The sequence below is a fragment of the Camelus bactrianus genome, chromosome 15 (genome assembly GCF_048773025.1).
Source record: "Camelus bactrianus isolate YW-2024 breed Bactrian camel chromosome 15, ASM4877302v1, whole genome shotgun sequence".
Classification (NCBI taxonomy): domain Eukaryota; kingdom Metazoa; phylum Chordata; class Mammalia; order Artiodactyla; family Camelidae; genus Camelus; species Camelus bactrianus.
The window spans coordinates 19,774,015-19,791,198 of NC_133553.1; the positions used below are offsets into that span (position 1 = coordinate 19,774,015).

A 17,184-nucleotide genomic window follows, 5' to 3' on the forward strand; every position below is an offset into this window, starting at 1 on the left:
TCCGGCTGCCCACGGCACTGACAGGGTCTACAGCCCGTTTATGTTAATTCACACATCTGCCTGTTTGCTCACAGCATCTCAAGTTCATCTACCATCCAGTTGTATATGAAGAAATGCACCTCCAAAATCACACTCACACCTACAAAACTAAAAAAACCAAAGTTAATTTTCAAATTAACTTAATGAATGGGTCTCTCTCCAAAAAGCTGTTCAAAAGAAAGCATTTATTTTTATAAATGTTTTCTCCACCAGTATATCTCCAACTGTGCTTAAGAAAGATTAAAAAAAAAATCTGTATTCAATCTTGTGAAAAGTTAAAAGAATACCCAGTAGCTTCTACTTCTTGTTTCCAATTGTATTGCCATTAATTTATATTGTCTTGGTATAAAAATAAATTTTTTTTAAATCCCAAACTAACACATAAATAAGCAACACCCCTGCCTGCATATAGTTATAAACACACACGACCAATGCCCACGGGAAGGTACGACAGGAATGCATTTCTGGGCAGTTTATCCATGATGGCAGCAGGCAGTGCAAGAAAGACAGTTCCGAGAAGACGATCCGTACTGGCTTTTAGCACAGGATAACCTCTCATTTCATGGTGCGCATTTCACAACGTTAAAAAACAACCTGCTTTACTTGATTAAAACCAGGGGGAAAGAATAATGTCCGCAGGAGCGACAACGTGCAGAAGTTCTCTGGGGGCGCCGCGCGGGCCAGGAGACCAGCCTGACGGTCTGACCTGGGGTGGGGGCCAGGGACCAGCTCTCCACCCCTGTAGGCACAGCCAGGATTTATGTGGAACTTCAGAAACGTGCGCTCCCGTCTGTGTTTGATACACTTCAATGATCATCACCAGGGGAGACATGCTCCCTCTAAACCACGTGGAGGACCATTTCCAGATTCAGTGGAACAGCCGTCCTCTCCGGGACCTTGACTTCAGGTGACCAGCTGAACGACGGAGTGTCTTCCTCTCTTGTCGGTGCAGTTTCTCAGCCTCCTGCTGCTTCTTCTGCTGTTCAGACTAAAAGAGAAAATTAAGCGAAGAGAGAAGGAGAGAAAACGCTAACACCCCTTTTTTGTAACCACCAGAATGCCAACAGCACGACCACCAATCACAGTCCTGCTGCGGGAGAAATGTGCGAGGCCTGTCCCTGGACACTGCTCCAGCGGAGACAGCAGGATGAGGGCCAACCTTCACAGGGACAGTAAAACCTGAATTCTAAACCCGGGGGCAAGAGAAGGGCCTGGAAACATCAGTGTGAACCACAAAGTCTGGCTTTTCAACTGACGCACAACACTCGTGTGGGGTTTTCAAAGGTACAGCCCCTCGCAAGGGAGCCAACTTAAGAAGATGCTACTGCTTTCAAAATGTCCACGACGTATCTTGTAGAACTGTCTTTTGTTTCTAAGCCAGCATCATTCATTAGTTTACTCACATTACCTTAAAAACAAAAAAATACTTCGGTGTACTGAAAATGTATAATAACCCACCCATGATAAAGCATCCAGTCAGCAGAGCTGGTTCCAAAGAATTTTCAGCTATTTCCAAAAAAATCAAACTCCCCTTGAAAGGCAGAGATCTACCATCAAATGCTAGGCAGACACGTCCCAAGTTCATGGCTGGGATGAGCTCGTGGGTTCTAGGCTGGCTGCGTTAAAGGCACTGTTCTCAACACTCAGGGGAGAGCCAGTTCCTCTCCAAACAGTTCCACTACTTTTATGAAATTCTCAGAAGAGTATCAACGCTGAATCCACGATGGTGGTAAGAGTTGTGTAGTTTTAAAAACACATTTGAGGGTTTAGATAATAAAAACTACTAACTGTAAAGCTCAAAAACAGACAAACAAACTTAGCTGGTGGAGCTGACAGGAGGTAAACTGGGAAGACCCCCGAAGGGCATAAGTTCTAAAGCTGAAAAGCACTGCCTTTCAGACCCCCTGCAGCCTGCCTGCCTATGGTCTGTACTTTCCTATGCACCTGAAAATATTTGTTTGTCTTTTAGTCTTGAAGAGAAAGTCTCCATATTTACTTCCAGATAGTATTATTCAATATTTGAAAGTTAGCGAGTTGGGAGGTGAGGGAATTGTGAGAAAGGAGCAATTTGTAAAAACCAAAGGGGTGAATTACCCTATTCTAGGAAACTTTTACACAGAATTATTTCTTTTTCTGATTATCATCATCTTTTCAGAGCCTTTTCAAAGTCAAGCCTGCCCTGGATATTCATCCTTCCCCTGGGCTCCACTCGGGGCTCTGTCCTTCCAGGGGACCACGCAGGGGCCCATTCCTCTTCCATCCCCTCAGTCTGCTACTCTTGCAATGGCCACAGTAAGTTTTTAAAAATAAAAATGGTATGTCAATCTTCTGCTAACTAAAACTTTTCAACAACTTTCCGCAATTCTTAGGATTGAGGTTAAAATTTAACACGTCCTTCTGACGAGGCCCTGCAGAACAGCTCCACGTGCACCTTCTCGGTTACATCTGATCCACAGTTTCCTTCCCCTTGACGGCTACTTCACACACGTAGGCTCCACAGGTGTCCCTCCCTGACACCACCCCCCAACCTCCCCTCCAGGTCAGGCCCCGACAGTCCCAGCCCTCGGTCCTCCCTGGGAGCCCTCACCACACTACAATGATGTTACTGTCTGTGTACCTCTCTCTGTAGACTGAGGACTGTGACAAGGACCACGTCTGTCTTGTCCTGTGTGTCTGTGCACATGGCACAGAGCAGGTATAGTACACATTCATCAACGGAAAACTCAGAAACCCCGAGGGAAACTGCACGCTCCTTAGCAGACTAATGAATGCTGTCATCAAGACTCTTGTAAAGTTAGTGAACACTGGTTACTTAATATTTTGTTTCTTCCTGTTAAAAAGTATCTCCAAGAAAAATGTTTCTTGTCCAAATAATTCTGGATGAGAAGCGAGGCACTAAGTAAAGGTAAACAGGGTGGGCTGCAGCTTTTGAGTCGAGGCTGTTACGCACCTCCAGTATGGGCACCAGTCGTAGATTTCCCTCACGTGTCTGCTGGCAAAGCAACCTTCCAGGAGTCCCTGTACGCCTCCCAGAGTGCATTCTGGGAGGCCCTGCCCGACGGACCCCACAAAGGCTGGAGCCCACACAGGAGCTTGCAAGCAGTAGCAATCGTCCTGCAGACAAGCCTCCGCCCAGAAAAAAAACTCTTCTTAGCCTCTCTCTCAACAGTGGATGCATTTGGAAGATGTCGCTGTCATGTGACTGATTCATTTTAAAAATAATATTAAAGCATAGTTTTTCTCCTTTCATTTGATTCACATGTTAGAAAGTACACATGAAAAACTGGGAAAACTTGGGATTTTACCTGAGTGTATCACATGCCTAGTATAAAGAGAGATCTGTATCAGAAAATATATGTACAAACAAACCCTAAATGTTCTTAAATAAAACTAAGATTTAATAGTTAAAATTTCATGAATCAAATGATAAAACTGGCCTAAGTCAAACCCCAGCTGATGTTCCCAAAGACAGTGTCAAAGCCTCTGCCAGACTCTATGAGGCTGTTTTAAGTGTTTCTTACTTAGTGCTTCTGTTTTTAGCAAAAAAAACCACCAAAAAACAAAAAAACAAAAACAGAGCCAGCTTATTTTCACTTTACCATGAGTTACAAACTGATATTCAATTCAGTAACTTCCCATTAAAAAAAAGGTGGGAAAGGAATGTGCTCGCATCCTCCTGAAAGCTCACCTGAGCAGCAGAGGGAGTGCCCAGTGGCCTGGGCGGCCCCGATGCCTCGGAAGTGCCCCCACAGCTGCCCTGCGCCCGCCACCCACTTGGCGACCTGAACTTCAGAGGGGAACAGGAGACGTTTGAAACCACACAGAAAATTGCTAAGAAACCAGGTATACACAGTGAGTTACTCTGAACACACACCCAGTTTTGGTTTATTTAAGTGAGAAGTGAAAGAGTGCAAACTTGCTCTAAACGGGGAGAGATTTAACTGAAAAGTTTCTTATACTTAGAATAAAAACTTCTTTTGGGGGACAGAAAGAGGGCAAATTGGAGAAAGGTGGCCAGAAGGTACAAACTTCCAGCTATAAGACATAAGTACAAGGGACGTAATGTATACGTGACGACTACAGTTAATGCTGCTGTATTATCTACGTGAAAGCTGCTGAGAGAGTCAATCTGAAGAGTTCTCAGCACAAGGAAAAAGCAATTTTTTCTTCTAATTTTGCCTTTTCTTTCTATTGTATCTATATAAGATAATGTATCTATACAATATATATATTGTATCTATATAAGATCTAAATAAGATAACTAAAAAAAAATGTTCTTATCATTTGCAAGCCTCCTGATGACATCAGAGAACTGTCAAAGGATCAGAAGGGAGTGGGCAGAGGATCTGAACAGACATTTCTCCAAAGAAAATATACAAATGGCCAATGAGCTCATGAAAACATGCTCCACCATCCTTAGTCATCAGGAAGATGGAAATCAAAAAGCCACGATGAGACAGCACTTCACACTCACCGGGAGGACCACAGTAAGGAGGACCGACAGCAGCAAGGGCTGGTGAGGATGGGAAAATGGCCCCCGTGCACACTGCTGGTGGGAATGCCGCACAGCGCAGCTGCTTTGGAAAGCAGTCTGGCTGTTCCTTTAAAAGGTAAACAGTCATGATACGGCTCAGCAAGTCCACTCCTAAGTACAGGCCCAAGAGAAACAGAAACATGTGTCCATGTGGAAACATCACCTGAATTTTCATAGCAGTATTATTCACAACAAAAAAGAAAAGAAAAAAAGAAACAACCCAAAGGTCCATCAACAGATTAAAGGACAAACAAAATGTGATATATCCACACAACAAAGTATTACTCAGTCACAAAAAGGAATAAAGTTCCTGTATATATTACAACATGGGTTAACCTTGAAAGCATAAGGTGAAAGAAGCCAGTTGCAAAAGAAAACATGTTGTATGATTCTATTTATATACAATGTCCAGAACAGCCAAATCCATAGGCTGGGGAGATGGGAGTATGCAAGGAGACTGCAAAAGGGGGTTTCCTTTGGGGGGACGATGACGTTCGGAGTTAGATAGTGGTACCGATCACACAGCTTAGTGACTATACTAAAAACTGGGAATTGTACACTTTAAAGAGGTGAACTTTATCTGTGAATTATATCTCAATTTTAAAAAAGAAATGGAGGTGGAGTCTTTGTCATTCTTTCCCTCCCAGTGACAAATATATTAAAGGAAACTAACTAAATGAGAATAAATTTTTTTGAAGAATAAAACCATGCAGTTTCACTCATCAGTTAATAGCAAATATTTAAACCAGCTGATTCCTCCTTTAATACATGCCAGGCATCGTTAAAACTGGCTAAAGAAACGACTCTTGTGAGTCAGCTCAGAATAGGACCTACTACTGACAGAAATTCTTCTGAAACGACACATCCTGGGCAAGCTGCTCTTACCGCCAGGAACGTCAGGAACTCACCAGTTCTTGAGTTTCTTTGAAGTCCACATAAGCTTCAACTATTCTTTTAAAGCCATATGTGGTCAGGACTTCCGCTTTACAAGGCCACATTTCAGGTGGCCCAGTGACCCAGAAATCACGCTGCTGGTTCCTCAGCAACAGTACCAGCTCTGGGGTCACCAGGGCCCTCGGGACACCGGAGACAGGCCTGCTCTGCCAAAGCCAAGCAGCGTGCTCTCAGCCCAGGAGGGGCTCTGGCAGTAAGGAAGATGCTCGAACAGGAACAGAGCTTCCTCAGCAGGGGAAAAGCATGGGAAGGCAGTTCTGAGGTCAGACACAGACACACCATGACTGGAAGGCTAATTTTCTCCCGTGAACTAAAAAAGAACATTAAAAAGCAACTTACCTTCTTTAATGTAAATGTCAATTGTTTGCTGCCAACCGTGGTGTCGGATACACTCAATGTCCCATTTTTTGCTTCAAGTTTCAACCGATCTTCAAGGGTTTTACTGTAGGAAATTTAAGAGAATGACACGTTAATTAGCATTATGTTTTGATTTGCCATTTGACACAAGTTTTAATTAGAATTGACTCTTTTACCTGTGTGGTAAAGACAAAAAATGGCATTCATACAACACAATCAATGGAAAGAATCCCAAGCACTCAGTCATTACTCATACTCAATAGATGCGCAGTGAAAACAATGGCTGCCCCAAACACCCACTGATTTCATATTTTGAGTGGTGGTTCCACCTATTTCAATGGTTGTTACTTACCTTACTAAATCATATTTCTGAAGCCAAAATACAAGGAGCAATATTCCTGAAGCCTGTAATTTTCTGCAATGGTCAGTGGCTCTTATGCTTCGAGAGCACTTGATATTTATACCACACGTAAGTTAGGTATGTGAGTATTTCAGCAACTCATTCACCTTCTACAAAGGCGTGAACGCAAATGAAGCCCTCCAGTCAAGCCACAGAGAAGTGCTTACGAGGATTCTGACTTTTCCTTTACTCGGGCTTAGCTCACTGGACTGGACTCAACACCCACAGTTGGAGCAACTTGAAACATGAAATCATCTGATTACACAGAGAAAACAAAAGCAGTTACACTGAGGGTAAATGCTGAGTCAGCCCTATTCACTGTGACTTCTCCTGGTGTCTTTCCTTTCAATCTCTTCCTTGAATTCCTCTTTCTGACACACTTTACTCCAAATTTAACTTTCACTTCATTTCTTGATCACATTTTCCTAGCTTTTCTAAGGTCTCTTTCTGTAATCTTTGTCCCTGTCATGGTTTGCTGTATGTGAACTGCAATTCACTGCCATCTGCAACAATCAAGATGTTAAACTTGAATCTTGTACCAGTTATACAGGACTTCATTGCATGTTCTTATAATAATGTTTTATTATAAAATAAGATCATTGTTAACTTGGTTTAGAGGGAAAAAACAGAATTATGCCTTAAGATAGACACATCCAGTAAGTTTTAATGTTAGCTCTAATCCTTCTAGAAAGGCTAAAAGCAACACCTTCATATCCCTAGGTTGAAACTAGGAGGAGAGAGGAGAGGGAAGAAGAGAAGAATATGGTTTTCTCTTCTATTTGGTTCTCTCCTCAAAAAACAGTAAATGTACTTTCCAGTCCTCCTTGTACCAACTTAAAACTGAATGCACCCCTTTTAAAGTTAGTATTTGAAAAACCTGGTTGAATTAAAAAGAGGGGGGTGCACTGTATGAAAGGGTCTTATTTTTCCTGAAATACCATCTTTGTAACTAATTACTGAGTAGAACACAACTCCTAAATGATCCATTAAAGAGTGATGCTCCTTTGAAATTCTGAAGCCAATGTTTGATGTTCACACTCTGAGAGATCTAGCTCTAGTTTATGACTACCAGTAAGTACTAAATATACCTTCTTTATATAATTTGAGACATAAAGTGGTTAGCATAAAAGTGGCACTCTTTTCTAAGCAATAATGTTATTAAGAAGCACTTTTAAAGTACTTTTCATCTTCAAAGTTCTTAACAGACTAACTAATTAATCCTTTCAACATCCCTGAGACAGAAGTATTTATCCTTTACAGATGGCAAAAAGGCAGGGAAGATGTTCTATGCCTTGCCCCAGGCCACATAAGGATTTGAGTCTAAAACCAGGATTCCGATGTAAGAATTTCTGCTTTCCAGGCGTGTGTCAGACCATGGTTGATTTATAAAGTTTTGTTGCAGAAATGTATTACGATTCTAAATGACAAGCTTCCACATGACAAACAATGAAATCAAGACTTGGTTTTGCCTTTGAAAAAAAAAACACAACAAGAATTCAAAAGTGAAGTGTAAACCGACTCCAGCATGCATGTGACTCATGCCAGCCTAAGCACATTCCTCCAGCCGTCCATTTCATTTTTGTTCTTTCCTTTCAGAGCTATAAACTGTGAGATTTTAATTCTGAATAACTCTGGAGCCACTGAGACAAGGTGGTACACAGAAAACACTAATTTGCGAAGAAAAAGACGTTTCAAGACAATTGTGGGAAATCACTACTCTTTTAAGAATGACCTATTTCCTCCGTGATGGGGTGCAGGCGCTCTGGTCTCCTCAGTGTACCTTGACGTGCACTTGCAGAAACTTGTTCTGTCTCGACTCCTTGGAGAGACAGCTGAGCTTTAGAAGGAGCCGTGGCAAGAGATCAGACACGCCGAGGGAGAGATTTCTACATGAAAGCAAGTTCCACTTCCCTCCCTTCACAGTCAGCTCTGGAACGCAGAGTTCCACAGCCTGCCACCACTCCGGCAGAGAGGAGTCAAGAAGTCAGACACCTGAAAACCGTCTACCGTAACGGAAGAGGAAAAGGCAGAAAACCCTGCCCGTCCTTCTTGGTGATTCACTCAGGACCGGTGGGCCCATGTGGGAGGCGGGAAGGGGCTGGCCTGCCCCATCCTGTCCCTTCTCCCGTCCTGGCTCAGGTCGGCTGGCTTCTGGCTACTTTGTCATTGATAGCAAAGAATTTTAAGGAAAAAAATCCTCACTGATACAAGATGAACAACCTGCACCCTCCCTCCCCACATTTGTGGGGATTGCTAAGACGACAGATTCAGGCTTTAGAAGGTGAAAAGCGGGAGGAATTACTCAGTGCAGGATGGGGAGGCCATCTGAGGAAGAACCTAAATTATCAGTAGGGCTTTACTGAAAGAAAAAAAGGAAGATGGGCACACACTACAAGGGGAAAAAATCAAATTAGATACTCAACAGATGCCCCACGGTGGCTGAATGATACACTTCTTTGAGGCTTTAAAACACACATGAGCTAACATTTAATTAAAAATAACGCTCCTCGGGAGGTGGGTAGAGCTCAGTGGTAGAGCACATGCTTAGCTTGCTCAAGGTCCTGGGTTCAATACCCAGTACCTCCATTAAAAAAAGAAAAAATTTTAAAAAGTAATGCTCTTCAACTGTGTTTTAAAAATCACTTGGTGAGGAAAAGGAAGGAGGGGAGTGGAAAATATACATCATGGCACCTGCTTTAGTACAGCACTGAGAAGGATTAAATTAACCTAAAAGAAAGGAACCACCTACATCAAAGGGAGTAAGAAGAGAATGGAGAAATGGAATCCACAGATAAATGGTGAATTTTAAGCACTTAAAAATGTTAAGTACTTTGTTTTAAGTATACAACTTTGATAAATATTTACCCACACTGCAAAAGTTACTGAAAACTATTTCAGTGCTTTCAGTTTGCATAATGTTGCTTCAAAGTCTCAGGAGATGTAAGCACAAGCAACCATGAGATCTGTTATCTCAACTTTCCGAACAGTTAAAAATTTAAAAGATTCCTAATACCCACTGCTGCTGCAAATGTGGGGAACAGGCACCCTGGCAAGAGTGCAAAGGCCCCCAAGGCCTTTCTGGAGGGCGACTTGGCCGTATTGCTCACACGCCTCTTTTGATCTAGCAAATTCCATCACTAGGTATTATATTCTAAAGAAACTCTTGCACATGTGTACATATTTATAACTGTGAAAAAAGGAAGAGAAAATCAAGAAACAATTGAAACATCCAAAATTAGATATTATGGCCCAACCATCTTAGGAAGTATTTATGCAGCCATAAGGTAGACCTCCATGTACTTACAAAGAAAAATTTTCAAAATTTACTGTTCAATGAAAAGAGCAAGTGAATCAGCAACATGATCAGTATGATCTATTCACACCAAAGACAGGAGAGCTGCAACTGTACAGGTGAGTGGGCGCATACGCGAGGGTGACCGAATTCTAAAAGGACACCCAAAGTGGTTACCTTGGGGTGGGGGGGAGTGTGGGCTGGGAGACTCTCACCCTTCACCCTGTGTTCTTGAGCATTACAACAATGACATGCTTGTATATGATAATGATAAGATGCTTGTATATTACAATGATATGCTTGTATATTACTTCAGTAATAAAAGATTATGTCTTTCAAAGTGTGGGTTTGGAATTAAACTGCTTTCAAAATTAGACTTTAAAAATGCTTGTATTAAATTAAGGCTGCATTCCTTCAGTTCTTACCCACTATCAGTGAGGAAAATTAGCTGAAGAGTAAAAACTGGCCATCATTGTTTAATTCAGAGTGGATAATGTTGCAGACATGGTAAGTGGCTCACCAAGAGCTACTAAAGTACCTGGTGAAGAAGGTGTGAGTTCCTCAAAGGCAGAAAGTGGCTCAGAAATCTTTGCATTTCCAGGACCTACCACAGGGTAGGTGCTTCAAAGAATGCTTTCATGAACTGAACTGAAAGGGCCACCCAGCAGGCAGTATTTATTACCCAAGAAGAGGGGATCTCCTCAGCTACTGATTTAGAAAGTTATTCCAAGCTCTCTTTCTCCAGGGTTTTCCAACAGATTATCTCCAACACTTCCATTATGCGTTGCAGACCACTGCTGCCCCACATAGCAGGAGAGGCTCATGTGCCCAGATTCCTGACTGAGGCCAGCAAGCATGAACTTCCCAGTCTTTCTATCTATAACTGTAATTATTCCCACCCACCCTGACTTCTTTCCCTTGTCTCTGAAGAGCTCTTTAACAGGTGCTCCTGGCCCTGTTCACTCCCGATCGCTCACTCAGTTCAGTTCTGCCCATTCAGTCCAATCTCTCATTTCTTCCCTCTCCCCTTTCCTTCTGTGGTTACTTTCTCTCTGCATACTAACAAGTCATATCTCTCAAGCCTAAAAAGCCTTTCTTACCAAGTTATGGCTTTGATTCCTCTCACTGCCAAATGGCTCAAAAGAACCATCTTGACTAATTATTCACAGTATGTTTTTACATCTCTCCTTCATCAATCCACTGCAGTGAGACATAGGGCTGAAGGACTGAGACATGAATCCCAACAAGACAATCTTCCTACGGCCTTGTTCAGCTTCCATTCTGCGGGCCCCCCTGCTCCATCTGACAATGGTGTCATACCTCTATGACATTCTCTTGGCTCTTTCCAGTTTTCCTCCTAACTTTTGGGCAACTCCTCAATAATGTTAACTGCCCATCTTCTCCTTCACCGGCGCCCAACATCAGAATTCTATTGCTACTGGTATTGGTATATTCTTGACACCTCTACAATATGTATTACTTTGCATGCATTTGCACATTTTTAGAGAGGTGTATGGTTTTCATCACACACTCAAAAATATTTGTTGTTAACCAAGGACTCTACTCTTAGCCCTCATCTCCCTCAGCACACTTACAGGAAGCCTTTTTAACACAGTGGTTTCAATCCCACAAGGACGTTGGTATCTTTCTTAAACCAGTATATCCGGGCCACCTCTTACATTTCCATTTGTCTACTGAACATTACCAGGAACACATTTGGGTCCTGTAGACTTAATGTGCTGAACACCCAGCTCAATACTTTTAGCTTTAAACTTGTTTTTTATTCTGTATTCTTTATCTCAACATTGCTAGACATTTCAACCTCACCCCTGACTATTCATTTCTCCATTAATATTAAATGAGTAACCAAACAATGTTGTAGTGTGTCTCATCTTAGGCCTTCTTATGAATAACTTGGTTCTAAGTCTGTCTGCCCTTCTCCGCCCAGCAGTTCAGGCTTTCATCACTCCCCACTGGAACTAGTTTGTTAGCTGATCTCATGTGCCCGGTTTCTCCCTGCATCTTCTAAAACTGAGGCATTTTACTAACAGTTTCTGGAAAATAGGGGCTTTTTATATCTGTATGTTTTTATTTTTACTTTCTACAACCAACAAGTGCTGCTTTTATTGTGTAAGTATTTACATAATTGGGGGGGGGGGAGACAGAATAGACTTGATCATGTTGATCTTAGCTCACGACCCCTCCCTGGCTAGCCAGGGCCTGGCTCTGGGACCAACGCGGCTTTCGAGCTCACCCTCTGCTCTGGCCACCTCCTCCATGCTCTCGAGCTCTTCCCTCAACTTTCACACAGCACTCCTCCATCCACGCCGCTCCCTCTGCCTTGAAGAACATCTCTCCCACCCTGCTTTCAGTGCTCATCTTTTTTCTTTCAAAAGACCAGGCTGAATATGATCTCTTACAAAGACTTCCTTAGATGTCTAAAAATCCACTCCTGTCTTCCTTAGACACGTCCCCACACCTCTGACCGGGTCACAGAGCATCAACCAGGGCGGCAAGGCCACGGCACAGTAGCTGGCTTTTCCTTTCCATCCCCTGGGCCTAGAACAGCACTCTGTTCACACAAAGAACTCAATGGATGTTTGATTGATGAATGGGTGGGTGGAGAGGCTGACAGGTGGATGAATAAACTCACGAATCAAGTACTGTAAGGCATATAAAAATGTGCTGACAGACATGTGTATTTATCTAAAGCCATGTTACTATGCCAAGCAAAGAAGAGAACTCACTCAAGCACCGATTTAGGATTCATTCTTCACTTTCCCCTTCATAGAAATAGTTTTGAAGCTGGGCAAGTTCAAGGGTACTTTTAAACATAATACACCCGATTCTGATGTGCTTTATTGACTGCCTTGTAGCGACTTGCAGAAAAAACATAAGGAGTCACTTTAACTGTCTGAAGGATAATAGTTCAATATTCATTAAATAATATTAAAATATTGCAAGGTTTAGGATTTGCCAAAATAATCCAATCAAGACTAGAATTCAATAAGCAGTTTGTGCCAAAATGCCAGCAAACTGCAGGCTACTCATACCAAGGGGTTATTTAAGCAGTAGGATTTTTCTTCTAAGTTCATGTAAGTATCATCACTTAGATAACTCTTCTTCTCAAAAAATTGCTTAACTTAGTAAGAATGTGTAATTGCAGTGTATTAACTTAGCTATTATTTATTCATTAAATACTAAATTTTCAACCCTTTTGTGTTTTACATTAATATCCTACTACAACCCACAGCAAAACAAGAATGTTCGTGAGTTAAGTCATGCCTCCCACCCCCAAATCATGACTTTCTGTTGCCATGGTTACATTGAAAACTGCTGCTTCCAGGTTTCCCTGGTCAGCGGGTTGGGGGTAAATAAGTTCTTTTTCAGCAGATCGTGAAATGGTAACTTCCAGACTTGCCTGACATGTAGCCAAGGCACAGAAGATTCACACTTTAATAAGGATTTATCAAGTGCCTATCCAGGTCTAGGGACTAATTCAGGAACTAGGTTATAAAGTAAATAACAAGACAAAGCCTATAGATAATCTAATAAAAAAACTGCACCCCACAGAACTGGAACACTGGAAACAAGCAGTCTTTTCACTGCTTCTGAGTAGGACTCCAAGTAAAAATCTAAGAACAACAGCTACATAAAAAGTGAGGATGCACACACTGCTGCTGGGAATGCAAAATGGAGACGCCTCCTTGGAAAACAGTTTGGCAGTTTCTCAGAAAGTCAGACATAAAGTTACTGTGTGTAGCCAAGAGAAAGGAAAACGTATGTCCATGCAAACATTTACACACAAATGTCCACAGCAACACTATTCACAATAGCCAGAAAGTGCAAACAACCCAAATATTCATCAACTGATAAATAAATGAATACAATATATATCACGCCCTGAAATATTACTTGGCAATAAAAACGAATGAAGTACTGACATACGCTACAACATGGATGAACACTAAAGACGCTGTGCTAAGTAAAAGCAGTCAGACAAAACGCTACCTGTTGTATGATTCCATTTACATGAAATGTCAGAATAGGCAAATGTATAGAGACAGAGAATAGATTAGTGGTTGCTTGGGGATGGGAGGCAGGGGTAAATGGGAGTAAATGCTAGTGGGGTAAGGAATTTTGTTTGAGGATGAGGAAAATGTTCTAAAACTGACAGTGATGATGGTTGCACAAAACTCTCTGAATATACTAAAAACCAATAAATTGCACACTTTAAGTAGGTGAATTGTATGTTACATAAATTCTATTTCAAGAAAGGTGTTATAAAAGAGTGAGGCTGGCAGGTAAAGAAAATTTCTTCAGAAGATACTGGATTCTTTGCAACTTTTGTGAGTCAGAACCAGAACTTCTAGATGATCCTGGATCTAAGGTGAAGGATTCACTCAACATTTGGTGTCCCAGATTTGCCAAAACTGGCAAAATAAAGATGAATAAGCATATCTCCTTCCAGAAACAATTCAGCCCATCCATCGAAGTTCCCCCCTCGGATATTTCCTCTGTCTGAAAAACCACATTTTTCTAAATGGGGAGCTGGGAGCTCAAAAAGCACAGGTACAGAGCTAGCACCGGCCGACCTAACACCTCATCTGCCTGCCCGCCTCTTCCTCCTCCATCTTCCTGGGCTCCCTAGGCCTCCGGGCTCTTCTTTCAAGATCATCTACTCTATTCCCATTCAGATCTTCTGTATCAATACTCAGCCTAGACTTACACGACTTAGAGCTTACACACATTTTGGACTTGAGTACCTAGCTTGTTCCTAACTTAGACACCTGACAGCTGTAACTGTCCAAATAATATTGTTTTTTAAAGTTGATTTTTTTTATTGTGGTAAAGCATGTATAACATAAAACATCATTTTAACCATTTTTAAGTGCCTAGTTCAGCGGACACTCACTCTTGTGCAGCCATTACCACCATCCATTTCTAGAATGTTCTCATCATTCCAAATTGACACTCGTACCTCCTTAAGTGATGGCTCATGCCCCCAACCCCTGGCAACCACCATTCTACTTTCTCCCTCTCTGTATCTGACTATTCCAGAATACCACTCTTTCAGATCTCTCAATTTATCTACAAAAGGCTTAAAATTTCTAGCAAAATTTCCAAGTGATCTTTTTAATAATCGTGTAAACTAAAATGAGTGTAAACGTAACTGAAATTCTAATTTTTAAAAACAACTTTTTGTTAAAGAAGTGATTATCTCTTAATTACGACTATAATTTAAGAGCGTGGCTTCTGCAGGATAAAAGTGCTCTAATGTGTGTATTTACCAATACTCGGGGCCAGACCCTGTTATCTTATGTATGTAACCACACCTCAAAAACGTTGTTAAAAATAATCACAATAGAGACCAGCGTATTTCCCCTCAGGCCTTGTGGTCCTTCCCTCACATTTACTCCCAAGATCCAAATGCCACCCTGAGGGCAAGGTGCCGGGCGAGGAAAAGGAAAGCTGGGCCACCACCTGGAGCCACCACTGAGGGCAGCATTACTTACTTCATTAGCTTCTGTTTTGTGGCAGAATCTTTGAAGCTTCTGAATTCTTCGCCTGCTTTGATCTCATAAAACTGGGGCTTGAGGACCGTCTGCTGATCCTCCTTGAGTCGTTCCTGCCGCTTCACTTTTTCCTCCTGTTGGAGAAGTCGGCGCTGTTTCCTGACCTCTTCAACCCAGTCCTTTTCATCATCTGAACTCTCAGAACTTTCTGCATCACTTGGTTTTCCTTCCGGTTCTTCCTCCTCTTCCTGAAAATAAAAATAGTAAGAAGCAGCTCCTTTCCCCCAACCAAAAACACTGATCCATTATTCTCTTTTAAATAGCATTAGCCCATTAGAGCATGTGACATTGCATGCATCAGGAAAAAAACGTCTTTAATTAAATAAGGTATAGTCCTAAGCTGAAGGTCAAACAAATTCCAGTTCAAGTTAACTCAAAGACTCTTCTAACTTAGACAGAAAACTTTAAACAAACAGGAGTAAATTCTAAATGATATAGAGAACATTACTTTTTCACGAAGTTCCTGTTGCTCTAAGAGTCTTAGCTTCTTCTTCCTTTTTTCACTAATTTTGGAAACAAGTGGATTCAAAAGCCTAAATTCTTCACTCTCTTCATCTACTTGGAAGTCAGGGTTCTCGAACATAACTTTAAATCGATCATCAGAGAGAATATTAGGAAGGCTCTGTAAGACAAAGAATGCAAAATTTAAAGTTAATATCAATAAAATCTGACCAGAAAGATGGCTTAAAAACAGTTCATTCAATAATAAGTTAAGAAGCTGCATAAGGCATAACTTACATAAATTATTACAGAATTTTTTAGAACCAGTTTCCGGAACTTTCTAATTCCTTATCTCTTACCCACAAACAAATTCTATTAATCTATTTCACGGAAAATACATATTACTTGGCCATTACACATAATGAACTAAGAATGAGTCTTTTGGGCTAACTTTAAGCTTAACAGAGTAGAAAGAATTTTCTTCAATTAAAATTTTTTGATGCAAAAACATTTTTCAAGGAAATTTATGTGTTTGAAACATGGCTTTTTAAACATAGCTATTGTACTGAATGAAAATTACTGAATCTTTTGACTGCATATTCGAAAACTGGGAGAGGAACTACACATTGATAGTAAGTCATGAATTAACACAGTGGGGAGCTGGTGGTGTAAGTTTACTGCCTCCAATTGAGTTATTTGGAAACATAAGGGATATTTCCTTCCCTTATAGGATAGCCTCATCCATTTTTTTCTCTCTAGGCCATTTAATTTTGGGTGATTAGGATGTGCTAATGTAGGTTTACCGACTGTAACAAATGTCCCCTCTGCTAGGGGAATATTCAATAGTGGGGGGAGATTACGCAGGTGTGGGGACAGAGGGTATATGGGAAATCTCTTATTTTCCCCTCAATTTTGCTATGAACCTAAAACTATTCTAAAAAATTTAAGTCTTGAAAAAAAAATCCAGTGATTGAGAAAAGTTAACAGGAAAAAAAAGAAGTTATGTTCCGTTTATGACTGGTTAGGTCTATGGCACAAGGAGACTGACATCAGGATTCTGACGGACACAATTAGGTGCCTGCAACGAGGCACCGGGTCTCAGGAGAGAAGGCAGGGGCTACAATGGATAAATTCTGGAGTTATCTGTAAGTACAGGATAGGTGATATTGCTGAAGACCCAAATATTTTCAAATGAACAGCTATTAGAATCTAGGTTAAAAGAAATACATATACAAAACCCAAGGGAAATCTTTTCTCTTTCATCTTACTGTACTTATTAAATAACCATATTTAATAAACAACAGAGAAACATGTTAAGAAAGAATATGTTGCAGTATTTTTTTTCCCCTTAATTTAAAACAAATAAATTGCACTGCCTAAAGACAAGTATGCCTTGGATGAACAAATATAAAATAAAAACTCTTCTAACCTAGCTGTAAAAATATTTCCCCCAGAGATTTTTCCTAGTCTGTTTGTTTTCACAGCTGTCTTTAAAAAAAAAAAAAAGCAGGATGAGATGTAAGTAGCGATGTTCTACAGCAGTTTACAAGTGTCTGGCTCGTCACCTGCCCTGTACATACACATGTACAGA

General features: G+C 41.1%; 1 protein-coding gene across 1 annotated transcript in view; it reads right to left on the reverse strand.

The window, feature by feature from the left end:
- Positions 1-204: 204 nt before the first annotated feature.
- NOL10 (nucleolar protein 10) overlaps positions 205-17,184 on the reverse strand; it is an 85,948-nt gene continuing 68,968 nt past the window's right edge. Inside the window, exons 18-21 of the mRNA XM_010964022.3 lie at positions 15,601-15,774; positions 15,093-15,340; positions 5,867-5,969; positions 205-1,027 (exon numbers count right to left, since the gene is read on the reverse strand). Of these exons, the coding sequence (XP_010962324.2) occupies positions 908-1,027; positions 5,867-5,969; positions 15,093-15,340; positions 15,601-15,774 (645 nt within the window). The 3' untranslated portion in view covers positions 205-907. The remainder of the gene's footprint in view (positions 1,028-5,866; positions 5,970-15,092; positions 15,341-15,600; positions 15,775-17,184) is intronic.